Raw genomic sequence first — 24466 nt, forward strand, 5'->3', positions numbered from 1 at the left:
CACACAGACCATAAGGGAAGGGAGCAGAAACTAATCACAGCATAATAACCCAATAGAGCACACAGCAGCCAGAGACACTGCTAGCACATCCAAAAGACAAAAATCCAAGAGGACGATGTCATAGTGCCCATTAAGTCAGCCTCAAATAAATAAATTAAAGCAGTTAAGAAGAGTTGAAGATTTACTAAGCATTCTTAATAGCTAATCACTTCATATGTCAGTCTTCCCCAGGCTGAGCTTACCATACAAGTTAGAGGTAAGAAGCTATTTTCATATAATAATATTTACCATTTTATCTTCAGAGAGCTGAAAAAACTGATACAACCACTGTAGTTTCAAAAGCTCTTTCTGCTGTTGAAGTGCAGGGGCTTAGGGCAAAGGCTTTACAGCTGAGAGGACAGGGCAAAGAACTAACATCACCTGTACTTTCTCCACCAGTTAAAACAGTGCACATGAACACACTGCCTGACAACTCAGATCCTTCTACAGCTCATTAGCAATCCCATGTCTCATTCATGTCCCAGAACTAAAAAACAAACCAGCATTTGGGTTTATTTTGATTCTCTTCGTTTTACACCTAGTGTGAAAATATTTGATTAAAAATGAGACCAATCAAAGTATAATGAAACCATAACCAATGCAAACACTGTTTTAGAACGTTGCTACAAGTCGTGACCATGAGTAAGGCCAACACTGCATGACCAAACATCCTCTAAGCAGAAGTGAATGCATTTGATCCCAAGCAGTTAATCCATATAAACTATACAAAACTGTTCATAAGTAAGACTAGAAAAATATTCTCAAGGACAACTTTCAGATTACTAGCTATTTTTCAGGACTTCATTTATATTACTAACCTGAATATAAATACATGGCACTCAGAGATAGGAAAAGAGACACAACCTGATGAACTTTCATGTTAGCACCCTCAGGCTTTTGGTAACCAATAGTCTTCCTTACTGCTTGCTCTCTACATACAGTATCAATGTTTTGACTGAGTCCACATTCAGGGAAGACATCATCCTTTTTGTTGAGACCAGTCAACCAAGAACAGGACATGACATTTGACAGGGGAAAAAATAGCAGAATTTTTACAATACAAAACTGAGTTACGTAAGAATGTTGCTTTTATTAATGAGATCCAGAATAGAAAATCTTCATATCTAAGAACTAGATATTGAATGGTTACATGGTATGACATCAGACTCAATTTAGAGAAAATTCAAACTCAGGACAAAGAACGATGGCATTATTGAATAGGACTGGACATAGTAAGATCTTAACTCCTTAAGTCTCAAGATATTAGAGCTTAAATTATGCTTTCATTAAGAACTGAACTGGACTTCGAAAGTAAACCATTGCACAAGGGACAGAATAATAACTGAATCCAACCCTTTATTGTGGAACAACAGTGAGCACCCAAGCTTCTGTCTAGCAACATATTAATCAAAAATTCTTCTCCTCTCAGTTTTTCCTTAAAATTACATTAAAACAAAAACCCTACTTTTATGTGCTACTGACTTTCCAGGAATTTCTTTCTTGTTTTCCTCCTCAGATATTGTGATGTTTCAGCAAAAACTATAGTTGTGTATCCTTACAATGTCTAATATTATGAGGGATTTTTAATTCCCAGACAGGAATTTTATAGTTACCAAATTTTTTTGCCATTTTTCCTACATTGAGCCAATCCAGATCAGAGCAGCGTGCAAAGCACAATGCAAAATGGTTGCAAGGCAAAAGGTGAGTATCATGGGGACATGCTCTTAAATCATTATGAAGCTCAAGTAAAACCAGAAGTACAACTTGAACATTTTACTGCTTGTTCCTATGGAGAAAGATGTTTGGATCACTGTTTCAGTGAGGCCTCTGACAAAACTGCCATCCTAACTCAGAAATTACATTGATCAATATGAAGAAAAGTCCCTGGCTGATGACAAGAAAAATGAATGAAAAGAGATGAATAACACAACCCTGAATTTATAAAGAGCATATTACTCTACTGTTCAGGCATGGCAGCTGTTTGTTAATCACCACACTGCACCAGGATACAGCAAGTTTATTTGTATTTCCTGGCCAAGAAATTCAGAAAGCACCGTCTGATAGTGTCTGATAGCTGAGGTAATGGAGCTGCAGGACATTCCTCCCTACCCTCCAAGTAAATATCTCCAGTTGCAGACTGGTTTTCGGTGAATTTTTTGTGAGAAAGGTACAATACCATTTAATACTATACATAAGAAATACTATATATATTTTTCAAAAATAGTTTTGCATAGTTATTTCTGAAACATAATTTAAGCAAAGCATCACATCTTCATGTATTTGGGAACTGCATCCAGCTCAGTAGACAAGCTCAGCAGTAAGCAACTCATTGCTTACAAAATGCAACTATGGAAGCCAGAGCAGCAGTTCCCTAATCGAAGGTGAAATTTTCCTTTAGAGTTTAATTACACAGAATTCAAAAGCAAGATTTTTACGAGATTATCTCAATAAGGAAGTATCATTGTCATATGATTTTACAACAGCACCATTCCAGTTTTTCAAAGGATTTCAGAGTTGGATTGTTTTCCATGTAAAATCACATCTAACCACAAAAGCAATTTCTGAACCCAGTGACAGCTCAGTGATAGTGAACTCTCTAAGTAAAAAAGTACGTGGGAGAGGTTGTTTCAGTGATCCTGATGACAGAGAGAAAACACGGATGTATGTATATATGCTAACATTTTTTACTGGCAATATGAGAAGGTGGCAGCATTAAAAATAGACAGCCAGCGTTAACTGACGCCAGCATGATCTCAGTGTGTAAGAGTCATTGACCATGGCTGGAGATAGAAAGGTGTGAAATCAAGAATGACACACCAAGTGAAAAAAGAGAAACTAACTACAGTATTAGTCCATATCCATAAGTCATATGCAGAGAAGGCCACAGAACTGTTTGCCATAATCGACAGCCAAGGACCAAATCATGACCTTCAAGAAAGAAGAATCCAGACTGCAGTTATGCACAGAGCAGAAACCAGACATTTTCTCTTTCAAAGAAAACAATAAATATAATAGAAATAATGATGAAACTCCATAATTCTCCCCTACTGGAAGATTGCCTTACCATATGAAAGGGAAAATTGGATGGCCACAGCAAAGTCTAAATATACAGTCCCCAGTCTTGGAGAATTTCCCATTCTACGTCTGTTTCTTGCAAAGGATATTTCACTCTATGTTAAAATGAGAACATTCACAATGATGTCCTGCTCCCCACGTCCTTCTAATCTTCATGTCTTCTGAAACAGCAATTAGAGATGCAATTGTCTGCATTGGCAGCATTCTCATTTTAAAAACAAAAAACCAAGACAGAAGAATAGGTAGACTGGCCAAAACAGTTTCTCAAACAGTTTACAAATGAGAGTAGGAGAGTATTTGAAGAGGCATCCACTTGAAGAGAACAATATTATTTTTACAAAATGCAGATGAGAAATATTAAAGCTAAATTATAAGCAGCAAAACCCCTGCAACACTAACACATGACAGCGCCTCGTTTCCTCTACAGATCCACAAACCAATTCTGTGTCTGCTATTGCCAATGCAGAGAATATTCTTTAATAAGTTCTTCTGCTATGCCTTTATCATTTCTCCTCACCTTATCTTGAGGAAATAGATATCTACCTTTGCACAGCTTAGGGAAAAATAGCTAATGTATCTGACACTTACTTTGTACACCTCAAGAGCAATCTCTAGGCACTTTTCGTCTCAGCACAAGGTTGCTGCAATTGACAATGCAATCCTCAGCTTGAATGAAGATCCCCCTACTCATCATAACCAAGAACAACTGTAGGAAGCCTCAATACACCTCACAAGTAATTAGGGCATGCCTGTGGGCTCAAAGACCACAATAATTCAACATAGGAAAAGCACAGAGTTTTATTCATCTCCTGACAAAAAGACCCCAACTCTAGAGAAAGAGAAAACCTGCTAAACAAACAGTTACAATAAAGGTACATCCAGTTTCAGAAAAAAGCCATTTTGACTCCTTGAGTGAGAGAGACTGATCCACTCTCTGTGTCCAGAGCAGGGAACACATTTTTCAAATGGAACTCTCAGTTGTGCCACAGAATCTGCAGAACAGTCCATGCCAGTAACATCTTGGCACTTTGTGAAAGCTATAAACAGAGAGTGACCAAGTTCTCTGTGGGCATCTATCACCTCCCCTGGATTAAAGATCTGTGTATCAGTCTTTATAGCGCTGACTCATGTGCATCTGAAACCAATCCAAAAGAAAGGCAGAAAATTATGACAGTTGATACCAATACAGATATTCTCTCATTTACATAGCACTTCTCTATTCAAAACATGCAAAAGTTTACAATAAATGGAGGTTTACCTATATAGCTGCAGACATTGTCATCACAAACCAAAATGATAAGGAACAATTGTGAAGACCCTAAGATGCTGGAATGAATTGTGAAAGCAGAGAGGAGACTATAAAAGAGCAAGCATATACTCTTTTGGAAATCTGTGACTTATTTAGACCAACACCAACTGAAGGAAGGTATAGAGTCAATACTGGGTAAGATTTGTAGCCCTCCTGATTTTTGCTTTATACAAAAGGGTATTTCCATCTACAAACACAAATTAGTACATTCTTACACTAGCAATCTCCAGCAACTCTCAGTTACTTACATTCAGAAAATGAAGCTTCATGTCCATTTTTCCTGGATTACTATATCAACTCTGAAACTGTTTTCTTCAAAGCCTTTGATTTTACCAGCAGAAGCAACAAAATATTGTTCCAAATTGTCGTCCACTGACATGCTGGTGCAAGAATATTCAACGATCTATTCCCACAATGTCTTGTATAGAAGGACAAGTTTTCTAAATAGTGGATAGTTAACAGTGCAATTAGTATTAGATTTTCGTGCTCTTATTCCAATGCATGTCAGAAAACTGTCTTACTTTCCAGGTATATACTAACTTACTTGTGGTACAAAATCTTCTGAATGAGGACCACTGATGACTTTCCATGGGATCTAACTCAACACATAGGGTCTCACCCCGCATCAGCACCACCAGTAGGGTAGATGCCATTCATAATCAAGTCATGTATATCCTCACAACCTATAAAGCACACAGCAAACTGGCTCTTGCAAGAAGAGAGGATGGTACAAAATCAATAGATTAACATAATGTCACATATGTACACACAGTTCAGCCCTGTCTTGTGTTGCATGTACCAGCCTGTGCAAGTCTACTGTGAAACCTCCGAAAACACACAACTGATAAACATCTTTGCAGGTTTACATGTGGGTCTTTTTTATAACAGAATCTCTACATTAGGAATGTTTATATAAGTAGTCATTTAAACTAGCTTAAGTTATTGATTAATGTATTTATGGTTATTTAATGTAGTTTAAAAACTATTAAGTCTTCATGTCTTTCTAACTTGCAGCACTTATAGGGTGTCCACCCCTTTAGAGGCAGTAGAATCCAAATCCTCTGACACTTCAAAGCTCAAAAAACCCTCCAGATTTTCAAATGAAGCTCAACAAAGATGACAAGCAGAAATTCTGGCCAGAAATCTTCTGAGTACATGCAAATCACGCACACTCCATATGCTTCATTTTCTTAAAATAGCAGCATATGACAATTAACAATGCTGTTGAGAGGTCAGTCAATACTGTAACTCCTTTAAAAATCACTATGTATGTTGCAGAAGCTGTCCTCTTCAGCAAATGACTTCTTTCAATATTAACAGATGACACCTGGGGCAAGCACATACAGAAATCTAATCAACACTTGGCCTAAGTTATTTGGGCAACTGTCTCCAGAAAGCACATCTTATCATCTTCTTTATCTTAAAGTTTTAACATACGGAATTGAAAAACTTCCAAAAAGAGCAAACGTCATGTTAGATAGCATCAAGTCAACGCCCCTAACATTAAAGCAGCCCAGTTCTCCACAGACAATCCTTAAGTCTGATTGCTCTTATATACCTCTGGTGTTTACCTCAGGTTACCATCACTTCACTGCTCACCTGGACTATGGCTTTCACAGATTAGTACTCGAAGACAAGGAAGCCAATGACTGGGTGACATAGTGTAGCATCTAAAAGGGAAGTAAAGGGAACAATCTTCCAAGCATCCATGAGATACTGTGTCGTTGGGCAAAGAACACAAAACTATATCAGGAAAGGAATTATCAAACTTGTTCAAAATGGCCAATGTTGACTGAAGCTGCAGTCAGCTGGATTTTCAAGTCAGACTCAAATCCAGAATGTTAAATGAGCACACAGAGCTCATCCACAGAAGCAGGAAAATCAAGTAGCTTATTTAACTGCCTAGTACTCTCTCTATAACTTTCTCCATCTGGTTAGAGGAGTCCCAATAGGCCACAGTCTGTCTTGAAAAAAAAGGATCAAACTAGTTCTGTGCATTTTAGTTCAACAGATCTTCCAGCTACAACATCCACTTCAGTATAATGTACAGCTCTCCCATTACTCCCGGTTGAGGTAAAGTGATGAAAGAAAAGCAACCTGTCTGGAAGAGGACAGCAGAGCTCCAGCTTTTCTGTAAAGGTAAGGAAATAATTCCTATTTGATTTTACTACAAAGTCTTGGGAAAAATCATGCTATTTATGTTTTTTTTAATAAAGGAAGAACTGCTGAAACACATGGCAAATGCACTGGCTCTCTAAAGGATCTATTAAATTAAATATTTTTCATTGTTCTTTTCAAACTAGTACCAGGACTTACTGGGAACAAAAAACATTTAATCAGATTACAGTCATCAATTCTAGACATGCATTCACACCATTTATTATCTCTAATAATTGGCATTAAAAATGTCCTGAGCTCAAATCTCATTGACAGTTAGTTCACTACCATTTTCATCTGACATCTAGAATTAAAATTTTTTATTTCTGGATAAACACAGGACAATCATCTAATAGAGTGGCTATCAGCTACCGTATGAGGTATTTTCTTTTACTAGAACTACCTTTCTGTACCTTCTCATATTGTTCTGTTAGACTTGAAACCTATCTCTCAACCTATAAAGCTCTTTAGACTAAAAAAAGACAGAACCTATAAATGCCAAATTACTCAATTTTTCTTATTTTTCCTATTCATAGGCTCTTTTAAGAATACCAGCTCACCGGTTAAGATTTTTGGCGAAAATTAAAAAGGTGCCAAAACAACCAAATAAAACATTCTCCCTAGAAACCCTCTTGTAGAGCTGAAAACTCTAATCAATACATACTGCTTAGAAACCTACAAAACCTTCTGTTGGCACCATGCAATATGCGAACAGTTTGACACATGCTGATCTCCACTTGGATTACAAATGCCCCAGGCATCTATTTCCATACAGCATCCATGACAGGGAGAAAACGTAAACAGACTACATTTGGAAGAAGGGTTACTTACTACCTGTTTCAAACTGCAACACAGGAAGACAGCCCATACAGGAGTAGCAAAATAGGGCTCCTTGTATTCCCCTAGTGACATAAACTATCTCAGTGTGCAGCAGCAGTAGCTGCTGTGCAGAGGAAATGATGGGAGAGCTGATGGTAGATACCACAGTCATCATTTCTAAGGCAGCCCATACCACGGAGGCTTGTTCTAGCAGAAGCAAACATAACACCTTTTTGTGAAATACAGACTGCATATGATGATAAGAACTGCCCACCCTCTACTCAATGATCCTCTCCATCAGTAGCTTCCTGTATTGCTCTCACACTGGTCTGGGTCAGATAAACCCTCCATTCTCAGCTCTGTCGGTTCCATTCACAAGTTCTGTTCAGAAACACTAACCCACAAAGACTAACAAACACTTTCAACAGCACAAATTAGCTAAATCCAGGGTTAATTGGTACTATATGGGGAATTGTCATGAGTGTATCTGGAGATCCTGTATAAGTGAGATAGATTCCAGATAATAAGCATAGACACATTTTGTTTTCTCACACAAATTTTTCAGTTGTGCTGTAATGAACTATTATCGTGTTACAGTATCACTGTATTTATTATCTGTTGTTAACTGCAAGAAAAATAACTTCTCTTGTACACAATTACAATGATCTAAAAGCTATCAGTTGCATCTTTTACATACCATTAAAAATCATATTGACAGTACAACAAGCATTTGTTAGCTTATTTTCATTTTTAAACAATATTTGCAAATGAAAGGCATATAATAAAGACTCAAGACATCTGGACAATGAAGCAAGTGCTGTCATGTGTCATGAGAGTCACAGCCTGGTGCCAAAGATCACCAGTGTTCTGCAGCTGCTGATGCCCATGATCACAAATGGCACCAAGTGGTACAATGCTCTCCTGTGTCAGCAGACACAAACAGATGTACTAGCTCCTGCTCACCAGATGATGGTGGTGGCTTATCTTTTTCTTCAGTCTTCTACATTTCTGCCTAGAAAAAGACCACTCAAAAACTTCTTGCTGTTCTGAGCACTCTAGTGCCACAATCATGAAAATAAGGTAACAAAAGTATATAGCAGTTTGCTGAAGAAAAATATATCCACTGAAAGCTCTGCAGCTGCACTGGCTTGGCTTGTTTGCAGCAGGAAAACTGTATGAATTTTTATGGACTCAAAAGACCCCAAAAAATTAACTTCTGTGTCAAAAGGCTAGAAGCATCATGTGAAGCTAGTACCACAATCATGAAAATAAGGTAACAGTGTGACACTGGTAGAATTCCCACACTTCCAAGACTTTTCCTTCCAGAACAAACTTGAGGCAAAGAAGAGGAAAGACCATTCACTGCAGACAAGGTAGCGCTCCTCATTTTCTGTCAGCACACATCTCCATCCCTTCTTCAAAGCTCACAGTTCAAAGCCCAAGCAAATGCCACAAAAGCAAAGGGCTCCACCAGCAGGGCAGGGCAGCACCACATTCCTGCAGCTGCTCAGGGCTCACTTCTGCAGCACCACAGCCCCTGGCGAGCTTGCGGGAGCTCTGTGCTGGGCGCCTCTGCACACACCACGGCACCGTCCCCAAAAAGGCTCTCCAGAACCCATTCCTGCGAAGGAAATGCACTGAGAAAACCTCCTGGACTTCAGGAATATCACACGTTTAAAACAGACCTTAACAGTGCCCTCGCTTTCGCAATGAACTCTTGGCTCCACTCAAACAACTTTGCCTCAAGGTATTTTCCACCGCTTGCCATCACCAACAAAGATTTGGGTTTGATTTAAAGCTGCTCCACAGCTTAGGCAGAACCTTAATGATGCAAAACCCTGCAGTAGGGGCTCCTGTTTGCTTTTCTTTCCTGAATTACAAATGTCCAGATAGCACAGAAACAATCCCTGCCTGCCTGAGGAACTGACTCTGTCTTTTCAGCAATCAGTGCTGGGAGTGTTTATTGCTGCCAAAAACAAGGGTGACAGGCAGGAGGGGAGCTGCTCTTGTTACTCCTCACCAGAAAGGTACAACACCTTAGCCACACTACTCCTGGCTCCACTGTCACCTGCAGCCAGCTTTCCTCCCTGAAACGGAATGCTTTCCCACATTTGCTCCTCCAACCATAAAACTTCACTATGTAACAGCACATCTTCCTAGAAAAAGTTGCCATGGAGATTTCTTTATGCAATTGCAATGTTCTGGGAGCCTGCAGAATCAGCACCAACATTCATAGTCTCAGCAAGGTTTTCAAAATTATTGATCTGCTGGTAATATCCACAACCTTTGTAAAAATGAGAAACAAAAAATGACTGTAACATGGAAAAAAATTTCAAAGGGAAAGTCTGCCCTTTTTTTTGGGGGGGGGAGAGGTGGGGGGGTTGTGTACCAGAACTCCCTACCAAAAGTGTATTTACTTTGGTTTTAAGTTTATGGGAATACATGCACACGTATTAAAAGTCTGCAGAAAGTCATAAACAGAGATCAAGCTTAAAAAAAATTTGTATTTCATTCGTGTTCCTTTGGTTTAGCATGTTTCCAGACACATCCATACAATAGAAAACAATAAGTAACTCCCCTTCAATAATCTCAGAAAGTAATGCCATTTTAACTAATCCTGGTGAGGATTTAATGTCCAGTCTTTAATGAGACTTGTTCCAATTCAGTCGTAAGAGTCCTCCTAAATATCTCCATAATAGAAAGAATACATTAATTAGGCTCTTCCAAGTCAATCCACTGTTGTGTTTTTTAAGGAAAGACAAACAAAAAGGTTGAAGAATGATAAACACCACATCAGACAGAGTACACTTCCATTCACAAACATCACATTCCTAGCAGACTACATCTAAATTATTTTATTAGTTTTACACACATAGGCAGATTAAATATATCTAATTATATATCTAATTATCTAACATATATACAGTACCTTAATCCTTGACCTGAGATGAAGGGTTTCTAGCCCATGTCTACTTTTCAGAGTAAGTAACATCCATACACACTCACTTTTTTCCCCTATAAAATTTCCACTCTAACTTCAGAACAAGAAGTTAATTTCTGCTGCCTTTACAGGAGCACAAGAAAACTTGTATTTATTCCACATTACCATGTGCCACAACCAGCCCTCTGACTACCTTGGTGGCCCTGCACCAGGCCTGTTCCAGTGTATTAATCTATTTCCTGCACAGGGGAGCCCCAGACTGGGCACAGCACTCCCAATACAGCCTTACAAGTCCAAGTTGAAAGGAAGGATCACTTCCCCAGATCTGCTGACCACACACTGACTCATGTAGCCCAGGATGTAGCTCCCCTTCCTTGCTGCCACAAATCACATTCACTGCAAGCACTGCTGCCACCTCACCTTCAGAAGTTTCCCCATCTGTGCTGGTTTTGGCTGGAGTAGAGTTAATTTTCTTCACAGTGACTAGTATGAAGTGGTATGTTGGATCTGCGCTGGAAACAGTGTTGATAATAGAGAGATGCTTTTGCTATTGCTGAGTAGCACTGAAACATCTTCAAGGCCTTTTCTGCTTCTCCTACTGCTCCCCCAGCGAGGTGGCTGGGGGTATGCAGGGAGTTGGGATGGGGTTCAGTCAGGACAGCAAACCCCAACTGACCCATGGTGTATTCCATATCATATGACATCATGCTCAGCTACAAGGATTGGGAAGGAGGAAGTGGGGGATATGCAGAGGGATAGTCTTTTGAAGTCATTATTCTGCATATGGAGCTCTGCTTTTTTAGGGATGGCTGAACATCTGCCTGCCCACGGGAAGGGCTAAGTTACTTCCTTGGTTTGCTTAGCATGTGTGAGTGGTTTTTGCTTTACCTATTCAACTGTTTTTACTCCACCCATGAGTTTTCTCACTCTTATCCTTCTTATTCTCTTCCCCATCCTACTGTTAGTGAAAACAGAGAGTGGCTCCATGGGGCTTATTTTCCAGCTGGGGTTAAGCTATGACACTGACACCATCACCACCTCCAGAGCTGCCTCCCAGACTGCTGGCCCACTCTCCAGCCCATGCCTCATCAATTTGGTGATGATGTGACTGGGGTCAAGTCCTTCCACTATCGATGTATACTAACTACATCCCTTCACCTACAGTGTCAGCCATTTCATCAGAGAAAGCAAGGAGGTCAATCAGGCATAACCTGTCCTTGGCAAATCCATTCTGATTGCTCCAAATCACTTTTTTGTCCTTTGTGAGTTGAGAAAGGACTTCCTAAAGAATTTATTTCATAACCTGCCCAGGGACTGAGGTTATGCTGATTGGCCTGAACTTTAACTCTCCTCACTCTGTTTCTTCATGCATGGGCTGTACTCCTCCCACAAAGGCTCTCCCTGCTTCCGTCTCTTGTGTTCCTCCTTCTCGTGGTCCAGCCCAGTCAGAAGCTCCATGTTGTCTCTTGCAACCTGTTGCCATGCTTGTGCAACATCCTGCACATGGGAATGAAACGTTCTTGTGCTCCAATGAAGCTTCCTTGAAGACCAACCAGCTCTCCTGACATCTCTGTTCTCCAGGGCAGTTTACAGAGAGAAAACGAAGAGGCCAAGATCTGCCCTTCTTAAATTCAGGTTTGTAATTCCGTTGTTAATCTTGATCATTTCTCTCAGGATCTTAAACTTTACAATCACCTGGTTGTTGCAGACAAGGCCACCTTGGCCTCTTTGTCTTAATCATCTTCTACTTCAATCCATTAAATCAAAATTGATACTTAATAATCTGGAAAATACTTGTTTGTTACTTGATTTTTTTAGTCAGTAAAACTAAGGCAGATTTCACATAGCTGCTTTTTTAAATGAAAAGCAAGTATTTTAAATTACGGTGCAATAGACTGACCTGCAAAAAAGAAAATCAAAACAACAACTGACTTCTACTCTAAACTGGTAGAAGTTTTCATAGCACACAAGTGGAATAAGCCACAAAGTGTGGCAAATACCAAGCAGGCTGCTATATACAGTACTGTGTATGACATCATGCAGAATTCCATATCAGCTGGGAAATGAATCACTCACCACCATATCTATAGGTTTTCATGTGATGTCTGCTCATGCAAAATGGCGTTTTTAAAATCCTAATCAGCAAAAAACATTACAGGTACAAAATTTTCCCATGATACATGCTTAAAACAAGCTGGTGTTACAGCAAGTGAAATTAAAACCACCTTCCTTCTTGTATGCAATCATTGTTTTACTTTTACAATTTATGCCTCTTGGCAGAAGAAGAGCTGCTTTGTTTTTTTAAATAAAAAACTTTAGAAGGAAAAAGTGCAAATGACAACATTACATTTGGCTCTTTAGGCAAGAAAGGCAATTGGATCTTAATTTTAACTAAAATATAGATGTGGCAAAAAAGAACACTTTCTGTTGAAACTTACGTACATTTCTACCTAAAAATGCACAACTTCACAGTTTGCCTGAGACTTACCAGAAAAGATTTTGCTCTGCATATTGTTCTATATCCACTTAAAAATTTTTCCTGATGCAGACATATTAAAATACAAATGCTTATTGTTATGCCTACTTCATACATAAAGTAGGATTATAAAAATCCTTTTCTATGTCACTATCAAAAGAATGTCTCCAGTAGGGATATAAAACACAGCTTGCAACTACTAAGTGCTTCATTTACATATAAAGACCAATTCACACCTATTTAAATACTACAAAAATTTAAGAGAGGCTTCAGTAAAAATCTCAGTTAAAGACTATTTACTTCAAATAAACCTCATGGATAGGTATTTGTTTTGAATGAGCTCAGGTGTCAAAGTACTAGTCCTTTCAAATACAATAAGAAAGCAAGAAGCATCATACTTATTGAATAAAGACAACAATTAAATTACAGTTGACAAATGGGAAAAGCATGTACTCATTTTTGCCGAGAGTCTCCTTGCCAGCTTCCCCGAGCAAACATTAGCTATTTCAAGTCTTGCAGCCATGGTGAATTAAGGCCCAGCTGTTCTCAGGTGGAAGCACTCCTGCAGAGACCTGACTGATCCAGGCTAGGGGAATTAGGCTAAACAGCCAAGTGTGCAAGACAGTGAGAACAGCGCACGGGTGGGTCTGCTCAAAAGTCAGGGCACAGTAAAGTGTGTTGTGAAGATTCTCCATGGGAACAAAACCTCTCTCAAAAAGATGGAGGAGAGTTTTATGGCCTTTAGAATACAAGGCTTCCTCAGCAACAAGAAAACATGTCAAAGCAACATCAGGAACTACTAATGGAATTTCAGAAGACAATTATGCTTCCACTTGATCTTTTACCAAGAATATTTTAGAGGGCAGGGAGTAAGGTATATTTACAAAGCTTCTGTAGCTTAACTAATCTTCAATAACAATCCAGTATAGAACCGCAAAAATTTGTTTAAAATTTAACACATAGTAACATCAAAACAAACAAATGTTTCCATGGAGATGACTACCTAAATAAATGCTCTCAATGGATCCAAGGGCTGACGTCACCCAGGCCTGCCTGCAACCATAGTAACATGCCAGTGTAAACAGAAATATTTTTATTTTTCTGTCTAATAATGTCATAGAATTAGCAGCTTTATGGCAGTGCTTAAAACATATTCTTGCAATGCTGAGTGGTAACACTTCTAAAATAAGAGCAGAGGTATTTATATCGGGGCTATTACTATTACCACATTAACTACATACAACAAGTGGAGTATGTGTATGGCATAGCCAACATATCAAATTCCCTGGAGCAGTTGTTGACCCTCAATAAACAAAGTAATTTAAGTTCCTAAGGCAACATGCCGGAATGCTGGTCAGAGCTCAGTAGCATCTATTATTCTTGGGTGTTCTGCTTTCCTTAATACAAAAATCCTGAAGTTCTTAGACTGTTGTGTCTCACCGTCTTGCTGGAATAAGAAGAATGCAGCCACATGTTGTTTTTCATACCAAATGCAGAACTCTTCAGTGCCCTTGTCCTCTGTCACCAATGACCTTGCTTTCTCCAAGGCAACAAGTTTCACTAAATCCATACTTGCACTCTGCAAGCAAAATAAAAGACACACAGCCTACAAACTTTTGGAACTCCAGAAGAGTACCAGAAAAGAAACAGTTAATGAAGAAATTTTCCAAGAAAGTAGGCAAGTGTTTCAGCTACTGAAAAGATGCCCATGGAATTCCCACTGTCATGAAAAATATCCATCTTCAAATGCTATTGCATGCCTGCATATTGTATGTCTCTAAATTCAGTAGGCCCAGATTGCATTATCGATTTTCATTAAAAAAATACAAAAGAAAAATGTCTATATATGGTTCAGATAGTACGTGAAAAATTAAAGCTTCGAATGATCTGATATTACTAAGATGTTTATACTAAATTCCTACATTTTAGCAGAAACCTGAGCTACAGGGAAATTGAAAATATTATCATAACAAAGAAAGCTGGATTACTAGTTTTGGTGTTGTCACAAATACTTCAGATACAGTAATTTATGAAAACTTCCTTTCCCATAGAATATGACTGTGACTTATTCTTTGTCTTCAAGTATGGCAGTGAATTTATGGATCAGTTAAAAAAATCACTTCCTGTGAAGTATTTTCAGGCTTTTTATTTTTAACAATCACATAAGCCATTTTTTTTCTGAGAAGAGGTTGCTTCATTTATGCCATTTACGGAGGAAAGCTTTTCCCAGTACCAATAAGCAGAAGGGATTTTTACATAACTTTAAGCAGGTAATTTAAAACTAGCTTTGAAATTAAAATTTACTCTACAACTGGTGTTACTGTTTTACGTAGTCCAAAGAACATATGAAGAAAGGACTACAACATTCAAGTGTTGACCATGAAATTACAAAAAAGAAAGCTTACTGCATAATTACATTTACAGTTATGTACATTTCTGTTGGCTTTGCCGCATTTTTTAACAGATTTCATCCCATAAGGTAACACAGAACTTTCGTCATTCACTCTTCACAATTTCTTTTGCTCTTCCAGGTGCAGGATGCATGGAAAGTTAATAACATTTTAAGAGATGGCTTTATTGTATGCTTTATAAACCTAAAAAATAAGAAAAGTTTACTCTTCTACTCATTACAGAAACTGCAGTCCATTCCAACTGCATTAATGCAATCCAAATATTTGGCATAAATGTAGGTGTTTTAACTCTGCTCTCTAGGGATGTAAATCATAAATATTCATACATGTAGCTACTCTCATAAGCGGGGTTTAGCTTTTCATTTCAAGTAACTCCATTGCAAAATTCTTTGCTGCTTCATTTCTTGCATTTTCTGAGCTGACAATTTTAACAAACATAAACTTACATTACAACCCACCAATTTTGAAGGATATGTGGAACTCTACAAATTACTGTTAAACCAAAAATATTTGGGGGAGGGAGGGGAGACATCATCCAATTCACATGTTTCCTTACCAAAAAATGCAATTCTAGCAATAATTCTCTCATGTCTACTACTGTGGATTCTTTTATTAGACTATTCCTTCTTCTTATCCTCAAGTACATATAAATGTTGTGCTCGCATAAAGGCCTTCAGTTGCCTTTTATGCAAGATAAACAGACAAATTTCATTTCAGTCTTACCTGACATCTTCATGCACTCTACACTTATTTTCTTATTTGTAACAATGGCTCAATGCAATTTCTTCAAGCTTTATAACAACATTAAACTCAACTTTAAATGAGCTAATCTCTGAAAGACAGACACATAGGTCCCAGCTATCAGGAAGTATCACAGACTATTTAAAACTTTCAGAAGTTTTGTTCACTTGGTTTGGCAGGGGTGGAGAGGGGGTGCTAAGTCTACAAAAATGTTCATTACTTCAGAGGTAAAATCTCCCCTGGAGCAGAGCAAGCTGCCAACTGGTGAATAAAACATTATTTTTCAATAGCTCTCAGGTAAACATATCTCTTATTAATTTTCCTTGTTACTTTACCCGATCAGCAACGTTTAGTTCCTATCTATTTTGCTAGTATCTACTAGAATAATAAAGGAAGGCTGGCAAAGTTAGCAAGACAACAAATGTGGGCTTTATACATAGTAACTTATAAATCCAAGGAACATTTCTATTAGTTTAATTATTTTCTAGTGTCTGAACAACATGTGCCATTGTCATGAACTCTAAGTACAGCTTGCTAGAAAACAACCCTGCTACAGACAGTGGCTTCCCAGTAATAGAACCAACAGAAAATATGTTTGGAAGTTCTAACACAATGCTAGATGGCAATTGTAGTTGGGTATGGCAAACACTTTTTTAGTGTTTGTTGTGTTCCCCAGCTAGCCTACAACTGCTAAAATCCACCAGCCCTATCTCACTGAACCATCACTTTGGCTGATCATAAGAATCCCAGGCTGAGGCTAATCTCACGAGACACTTTTAGTTCAAGAGCCCAAAACCAAGAGTGAAGCACAAAGCCTTCTGGTAACCTTAAGAAGAATTCTTACTGAGGCATGGAAGTTGCACTTTGCACTTTTGGAGGGAGTTGGAGATTCTTCTATAGTATTTAAGGTTTTACATTTAACATAGATGGGGAAAAACTTGGTTTGTCAAAAAAAACATGCAGTTCTGTTGCAAAAAAGCTGCTTGCAAAATAAAAATGAGTATGAGTTTATTATGTGAGTATGCCTGCTTTGATGTATTACCAAATCTATCATAATCCCAGAGCTTAGAGTTAAATGTGAAGCAAAAGAGAAAGCAAGGAAAAACAGCTGTCTGAACATGCTCAAGAAATCTTGTATACCCACCTTATGCTTAACTCTCCTAAGCTAAAGTATACTACTAACACTTGAGATCCTATAGCCATTAGATCTTCCCTTTTTAAAACCTAAACGATTATATGTGAAATAAATGTGACCTAGATTAAAAAGAATTGCAGACACATGCACTCAAGAATAAAAATGTAAAAAGCCCACAAAATCCCAACAGTTAAGAAAATGTGGAAGTATACCTACTGAAAACACACATTTGAAAAATATAGACCTTCCTAATAAAGACAGCAAATCTCAGCTCCCATATGCCACTTAAGCAATATAATTTAAAAATAAAAAAAATAATTTATAAAATACATGTTGCATGTACAGGCTGAGGAATGAACAAAAAATTAAACAATTAAAACTAAGATACTTTTGCATTTGATGCAGTTATCTACTAAGCTATTAAATACTATAGTGCTGGTTTTGGCTAGGGCAGAGTTCATTTTCTTCACAGTAGCTGGTACGGGGCAGTGTTTTAGATTTGTGCTGAGCACAGGGCTGATAATATAGAGATGTTTTTGTTACTGCTGAACAGGACTTGCACAAAGCCAAGGCCTTTTCTGCTTCCATACTGCCACACAGGCAAGGAATGTGGGGGTGCTTGGGAGGCTGGGAGGAGACACAGCCAGGACAGGTGACCCCAACTGACCAGAGGGATATCCCAGACCACACGACATCATGGTCAGTAAATGAAGTGGAGGGAGGAAGGAGGAAGGCAGGGGGTATTTGGAGTGATGGTGTTTATATTCCCAACTTGTTACATGTGACGGGACCCTGCTCGCCTGAGGACGGCAGAACACCTGCCTGCCCATGGGAAGAAAGGAATCAATTCCTTGTTTTGCTTTGCTTGTGTGCATGGCTTTTGCTTTTCCTGTTAAACTTTATCTCAACCCATGAGTTTTCCAATTTTTACTCTAAATTCTCTCCCCAGTGCTACTGGTGGGGGAGTGAGAAAGTGGCTGCATGGGGCTTGGCTGCTGGCTGGGGTTAAACCAGGACAACTGGATAGAGGGGAAGATGGCATTCCTCTTCCAAGAGAAATGACAACCATTAACAGCAGTCAAGGGAGTGAGGTCAGAGAAACTGCTGAGCTAGCCCTCCCCCTCAAGAGACAGAGACAAGAATCCCCAAGCTGAGCTTCAACAGAAGCGTTCAACAGCACCAAGGGGATTTGTTAATATTCCCCTGGAGCCTCAGGTACCTGCCACCTTACAATTCACTCCTGTGCAATAGGACTGCATTCCTTCTGCCCCAACAGTCACCAAACATGATACTTCTTTACATCTGCTAATGCTGCACATCTGTTTATGCCATATCATGGGGTCATGCTGTCACTAAAGAGCCCAGAAACTGATATGAGAAAGTAGCAGTAAGATTATATTTACCAACAGGAAATAATAAAACAAATTTTTAAGCTGATGAAAGTCAAATTTGAAAATATCATAGATCAAGAAAGAAACAAAACCCTATAGCTTAAACATCCATTCCAGATAAGCCAGTTCCCTGATGGCATATCTAACTCCATTTACACAACTTTCAAGAAAATACAACTAGGGACTGACACAAGGCCAAGAGGGTGAGAGTGTGCATATGTAGTGTTTTCAGTTATCTAGATAAGATCCCCAAGGAGAAAATAAACAAAGAAAGAAATCAATCAAATAAGTAAGGTCATTCTAATTATGTATGTTACACTGAACAATTTTAAAGATTAAGGATCTTTTCTTCTCTGCCTTTTTCTCCACTTTCATGCAGTCTAAACTGTCAGTGCTTGTATCAAGATTTTCCAACTACCTTGTAAGCAATGCAGTTTGTATGTTTTCCCAGCATTACACCACAACAGTTGAGTGCACAAGCCAAGTAAGTGTTCCTACAAGCTCCAAGTACAATTAAGAGACCCCTTTAAAAAGCATGTCCCTCAACACAATGACATGTGAGACAATTTAAACAATTACTGTGGGATTAAAAAGCACAAAATACAAGATTATCGTATCAGATGCCAGGGAAATATGAAAGGTGAAAATAATCCAATTCTACACATAAAGCAAAACAAAAAAAATTATTTGGGGCTTCATACAGAATATGCCATAACAGATTAATTCCTTGTTAACATTTTTTTTTTAGTATCTTCTCTGAGATTTGAGAAGTTCCCGACTAAACCTGCATAGGTTCTCAACTGGGGAGAAAGTTTCACTGAAGCTCCAGTCACAAAAGTAAGATGAGACGACCAAGATAATCCTAATTCATCACAGCCAAGGCTCACCATCCCATATTCACCAAGTCTGGCATGGCCCTTCACTTCAAACCTGCACAGGTGTTGTCCTGGATATCGTGACTGTTATGAGAATATTGACTTTTAGTACACATCCTACCTTAGCCTCAGTCCTCTGAGGCCAAGCTTTGGCAAGATCATCCTAACATCCTGACTTCATTCAGATATCTTTCAGGAAACACTGACAGCACTTACTGCAGTCCAGTTTATTGGAATAGCCTGCATTTATCCTGATCACATCATACTGTTTGTATAGTGTAACACCTGTGAAACTGAAGTCAATGTAAGCTGAAAGCTGTATCTTCAGACCAAGCAAGAAAATTTTGTAAAGGAACAAGAAAAAGATTGACTTTTTAAGTGTCTCACAACATCAAAAGCAACAGAAGGTAAATTTAGACAGCATGTACAAAACATCAGAGGAGGGCGGGGGAGGGAGACAATGAAATTATGGCTAACATAAACTTACTTGATTTTGCTGAAGACGATGTCAACGTCTGTGGTTGTCACATTCTTCCCATCTATGATATTGCAGTCCTTACATAGCTTTGACCAGTTCTTCCCATGCATTTCTTTTCCCGTGGCTCTTGTATCACCATGCACAGCAAATTTTCTAAAGGCTTCTTCCAGAGCACTTAGTTCTCCTGCCCCAGCTCCCTCGTGGGAGTTTGTTGGTTTCAATGATTTGTCAGCCATTGTGCTACAAAGAAAAGGAGGGTAAACTCATTACATCATCTTGCACTAGATTACTTTCTGTCAATCTACATGCTAGAAGCCCATGTCACAACATATGAAGTCCATATGAAGAATAAATGGTGTATAAAGTTAGCACGAACTCACTACCCTCCACCATCAAACATCAGTCTAAACAGAGAACTATGTAACTCTGTGCCCATCTGGGAAAAAAAAATCTAGTACATTTGAAAAAAAAAAAAAAAAGCAGGGCAAGAAACTAGGGACACAAAACTAGTTTCACCATCATTACACCAGCCATCAACAGAACACTTAATATTTGCTCTTTTTTTTTTTCTTAAATGGCAATCATCACAGTCACTCTGTTGATTTGAACAGAAGCATGCCCTTTACACTGTAGGCACTTGTATTTCTGAAGGAAAAAGAAACACCCCTTTATTTTCTGGACTTTAGCTTTTAATTTCTTTTTTACTGAAAAATTAAGTATTTTTGAAATACAGCAAAAATATTAATGCTAGAACCCTTATGCTACATTATGTAAGGGCTAACAAGTACAAGACAAGTCTCTCTTGTTATCCAGACCATTTATTTCTCAAGTTTATGCCCAAAGAACTGTAGCTGTGGAATTCATCTGGAATGAACACATCTGTGATGGAGACATACTGAGAAGCGATGTCATTACTGCAGACAAGAACTTTCAGATTACTCCAAGTACATACAGTATAAGTTTGCCTTCTAAATGAAACCTTAAACTGAGCAATAGATTGCTATTTTCAGGTGTCTCCATAAAAAAAACAAAACTCCCTGAAGTGTCAGAAGCATGTCACACGTTGCCTTCTACCACCCATGCATGGCAGAAGTAAGAGGCACTAAGAAGCCTCGGCACAGGGTACACTGTCTGCCTGCCCAAACAGCTGCACACAGACTGCTGCCAGAGCCACATCGGTGGTGCTGCTAAAATTTTTAACCCATAAAGAGATGGTTCAAGTATCAGAAATCTGGCAAATGCTAGATAAGGGCTGGAAAGTCCATCATACTTACCTGGCCTTTCTCCTGAAATCCCAGCTGTATGTGGGATGTGATCAGCACATGCTGAGATTGGTAGGTTTATTCTAGTTAAGTTTAATTTCTTCATCAGTAGGAAGTTCTTTTAGTTTCTTTACTGTAAATCAGTACAAATGCCTCAGCAAGGGAAAGGGTTCTAAAATTCTACCTCTTCCTATATTTTTTAAACTCTGTCACTCAAACAATCATGACATACCCTTTCCTGCACACTGGAATAGAACTAACCATAGCTACTTGCTATGCAGCAGTTATTGTTAAGCATTTTGATTAGAAAGAATCTTTTAATTTAAAACATACTTAAAAGACCTTTGTCTTTCACACTTGAGGAAACATAGCTGGCCAAATCACTACTGCCTCTTTTGAAAACACTCATGTAAATGCTTAAATCCCTTGTTATATCTTAAGCCTAGGGATCCTCCTGTTTTGTTTACACAGTCAGAACAAGTTTTTGCCAATAAACTAAAATCTTAAATTAAAATTAATGACAGAAATTTACTAACTGTAGCCTGAGAATTGTGCATGTGCACCTATGAAATAAAAAGAGAAGCACAGAGGGGAAAAGAGTTTGAAAATGTCAAGTTAATTAAAAAGTAACCAATTCCCATTTCTATTTCCTTTGCATATTGCCTACTCTCCAAAGAGGAATTTTACCTCAAAAAACTTATCTGAAAGCATCCCAACACTGAAACTCCAAAACAAAAAGCATGCACAGTAAATTGCAAGCTACTACAAACATTATAGATGCATATATTTTTATCAAAATGTGTCTATATAAAATCTTCTGTTTCATCAGGCTACAGTCTTTTGCTACCAAAACAATAGTCAAGAACATAAGAAAAAAAACAAAAAAAAAAATACTGTTGACATAACACATACAAAAGAGTATTTCATTAAAAATCAGATCATGAAGATCTATTATGTACCTCTATATTCAAGGAAGCTTGACTTCCAAAAGCAGAAGTCCCTTCCAAGCTTGTACCATTTCAAATCAACTGGAGCTGGAATAGAGAACCAGCTAATACTAACTGGCTAGAGAAAGAGAGTACTGATCAGCAAAAAACAAAGTCTGTGTAGGATATTAAAAACCAAAGTTACCTTTGTATGCCAGAAACAGGACAGGAGAAGACAGAAATTTGCCATGGTAAAATATGTATGGTTTGCATCCATTTGTAATTTTATCTTGTGGCAAATAAACTTTCCAAGAAAATTTCAGAGGTAGCTCCTTCTTGCTCTTAAGAAGCTATACTCAGAGTGTCTTAAAAAGATACCATAGCACAGTTTACAGGCTATAAACAAGAAAACATCTGTGACCCTCTGTCCCATCTGAAATTGGAAAATATAATGAATACCTACATTTTTAAGTACCTCCTGAACAAAATCTTTCCTTAGCCAGTATCAGTGCCTTGCTGACCCTTAACTTAATGCTTTGTTGCCTAAAACCGTAACTCAACTTTGCACAGCACAGCAGAATCGCGTTTTACTGTCTTATACAGTCTTTAATATGATAGCTGTATCAACTGAAAGGATTTTTTACTTACTTTCAATAGCTAATAAATTGAAACTTTATAAACCTGATATAGGAAGAATGCTCGAAAGAACATATTTGGCAGTCAGAAAGATAGTTCCAGACTTATTTCTCTCACTCATTAATATATGTTCTTTGCACTGGGATGTTTTGAGTAGTTCTTGATCAGGCAGAGCAGACACACTACAGAAAAGGCTTTAGTTTTGAATGGTGAAATCTGGTATGCAAACCAGACTCATTTCAAATAAATCGTCGCCATCTAAAGCAGAGAGTCAAGTAGAGATTAAAACCAGGACTCTGCAGTAGTTGCCAAATATTATCATGGACACTCCTTGTTGATTCATAATTACAGTTTACTTGTTAAAATCCTATGTAATAGCATGAAATATATTAAAAAGAAGCTTCCTGGCTTTATGAAAAATTTTATAGTCTTAATTTAAGCTTTTCTTTCTTAGCACTACAAACAACACAGTGTGAAGAAACTACATTTATTAAGATACTATAATTAAAAGGTAAAGAACTGCACAACACAGGACATGGGGCCAGCTCCTTCATCTTTTTTTAGTGATTACAGATAAGGAAGGAGATCACGTAATGTTGAAGAAATGATCTCTCAAACAGAAATAAAGAATCATCTATCTGACAAAAATTCAAGATCAAATGCTGGTTTGAGTCTTCCTTACCCTTATTCCCTGGACAAAGGAATCCAAAGGTGCTTGGTAGATTCTGCTAGATCAGGAGTAATTACGGGCAGGGCCATAGCAAGAGGATAGGTGAAAGATGAAAGAAAGTGATTACTCTAGAATACCAAATCTAAAATTCAGTAAAACAAAATTAAGCCATTGTTCAAATGCATGAGCTGTGTAGATGCCAACTACAACCATTACAGCTAACCAAAGAAATGCTTTTCATCATCATCCAAAAAGTCTAATATGTACATAATTAGACAATACCAATTTCCAGAGCTAGGAGAAAGAAGGAAACTGGGACATGAAGAAACAGTTCTTGTCCCTTCCCTCACTCTGCAATAGACAAATAATACAGCACATTATACAGAGATTAAGCCAGGGATCAAACTAACTCACGTTAACTGATGTCAGCCACTGATTTCATGACTATCTCATGCAAAATAGACCAAAAGTGCAGATCTGTGGTCTCATCATGCACCTAACCCATTACAAAAAGTTTTCTAATACCATCAAACTTCCTTTTAGCCAGACACTAGAATATATACTCATCTGCAGACAGACAGCTGAGAGACCTCCACTAGATAAAGTCACTTATTAACTTTTATGGATTCTTCCATAAAAGATGGGAGAAGAAGTAACTGTTTCTGTGAATTTCAGTTGTCAATTTCTAGAGCTGTGTGAATATCCAAAGCCTCAGTACTGACAAATGGCCAACTCTACTGAAGGATTTATATTCCTTTACACTCTTTCAGTTATCCACATCCTCGCCAGATGTCCAAAAATTGCAGGAATTCTGGTATAGCGTTGATTTAGATTTGTGGGAATTGCTCTTAGAAGTAATCCATCTCTCAGCAGCAAGGAAGACTTACTAAATCCCAGAGTATGTTTTCCAACAATTTCAAAAGCTTATGCAGCTCTTTGAATATGCATTTATCCTACTAAGTCATAATTCACCACAGCACCTTCACTGCCCCATCCCCGGCAACTAATTCATGGCTTATTTGCTCAGCAGAAAGCTCAGTATTTTTAACACAAGTTACCATTGCTGCCATGCCACAGATAGGGAACTCAAAGGAGAGGGATGAAGAAACATGTCCCTTCTGCTGC

The 24466-nt window shown here is 38.2% G+C and overlaps 1 protein-coding gene across 1 annotated transcript in view; it reads right to left on the bottom strand.

The window, feature by feature from the left end:
- TPPP (tubulin polymerization promoting protein) overlaps window positions 1-24466 on the bottom strand; it is a 63141-nt gene that overhangs the window by 29694 nt on the left and 8981 nt on the right. The window contains exon 2 of the mRNA XM_088168234.1: window positions 19857-20087. Within this exon, the coding sequence (XP_088024360.1) occupies window positions 19857-20083 (227 nt within the window). The 5' untranslated portion in view covers window positions 20084-20087. The remainder of the gene's footprint in view (window positions 1-19856; window positions 20088-24466) is intronic.

This window comes from Sturnus vulgaris, chromosome 1, assembly GCF_052056855.1.
Source record: "Sturnus vulgaris isolate bStuVul1 chromosome 1, bStuVul1.hap1, whole genome shotgun sequence".
Taxonomy (NCBI): Eukaryota; Metazoa; Chordata; class Aves; order Passeriformes; family Sturnidae; genus Sturnus; species Sturnus vulgaris.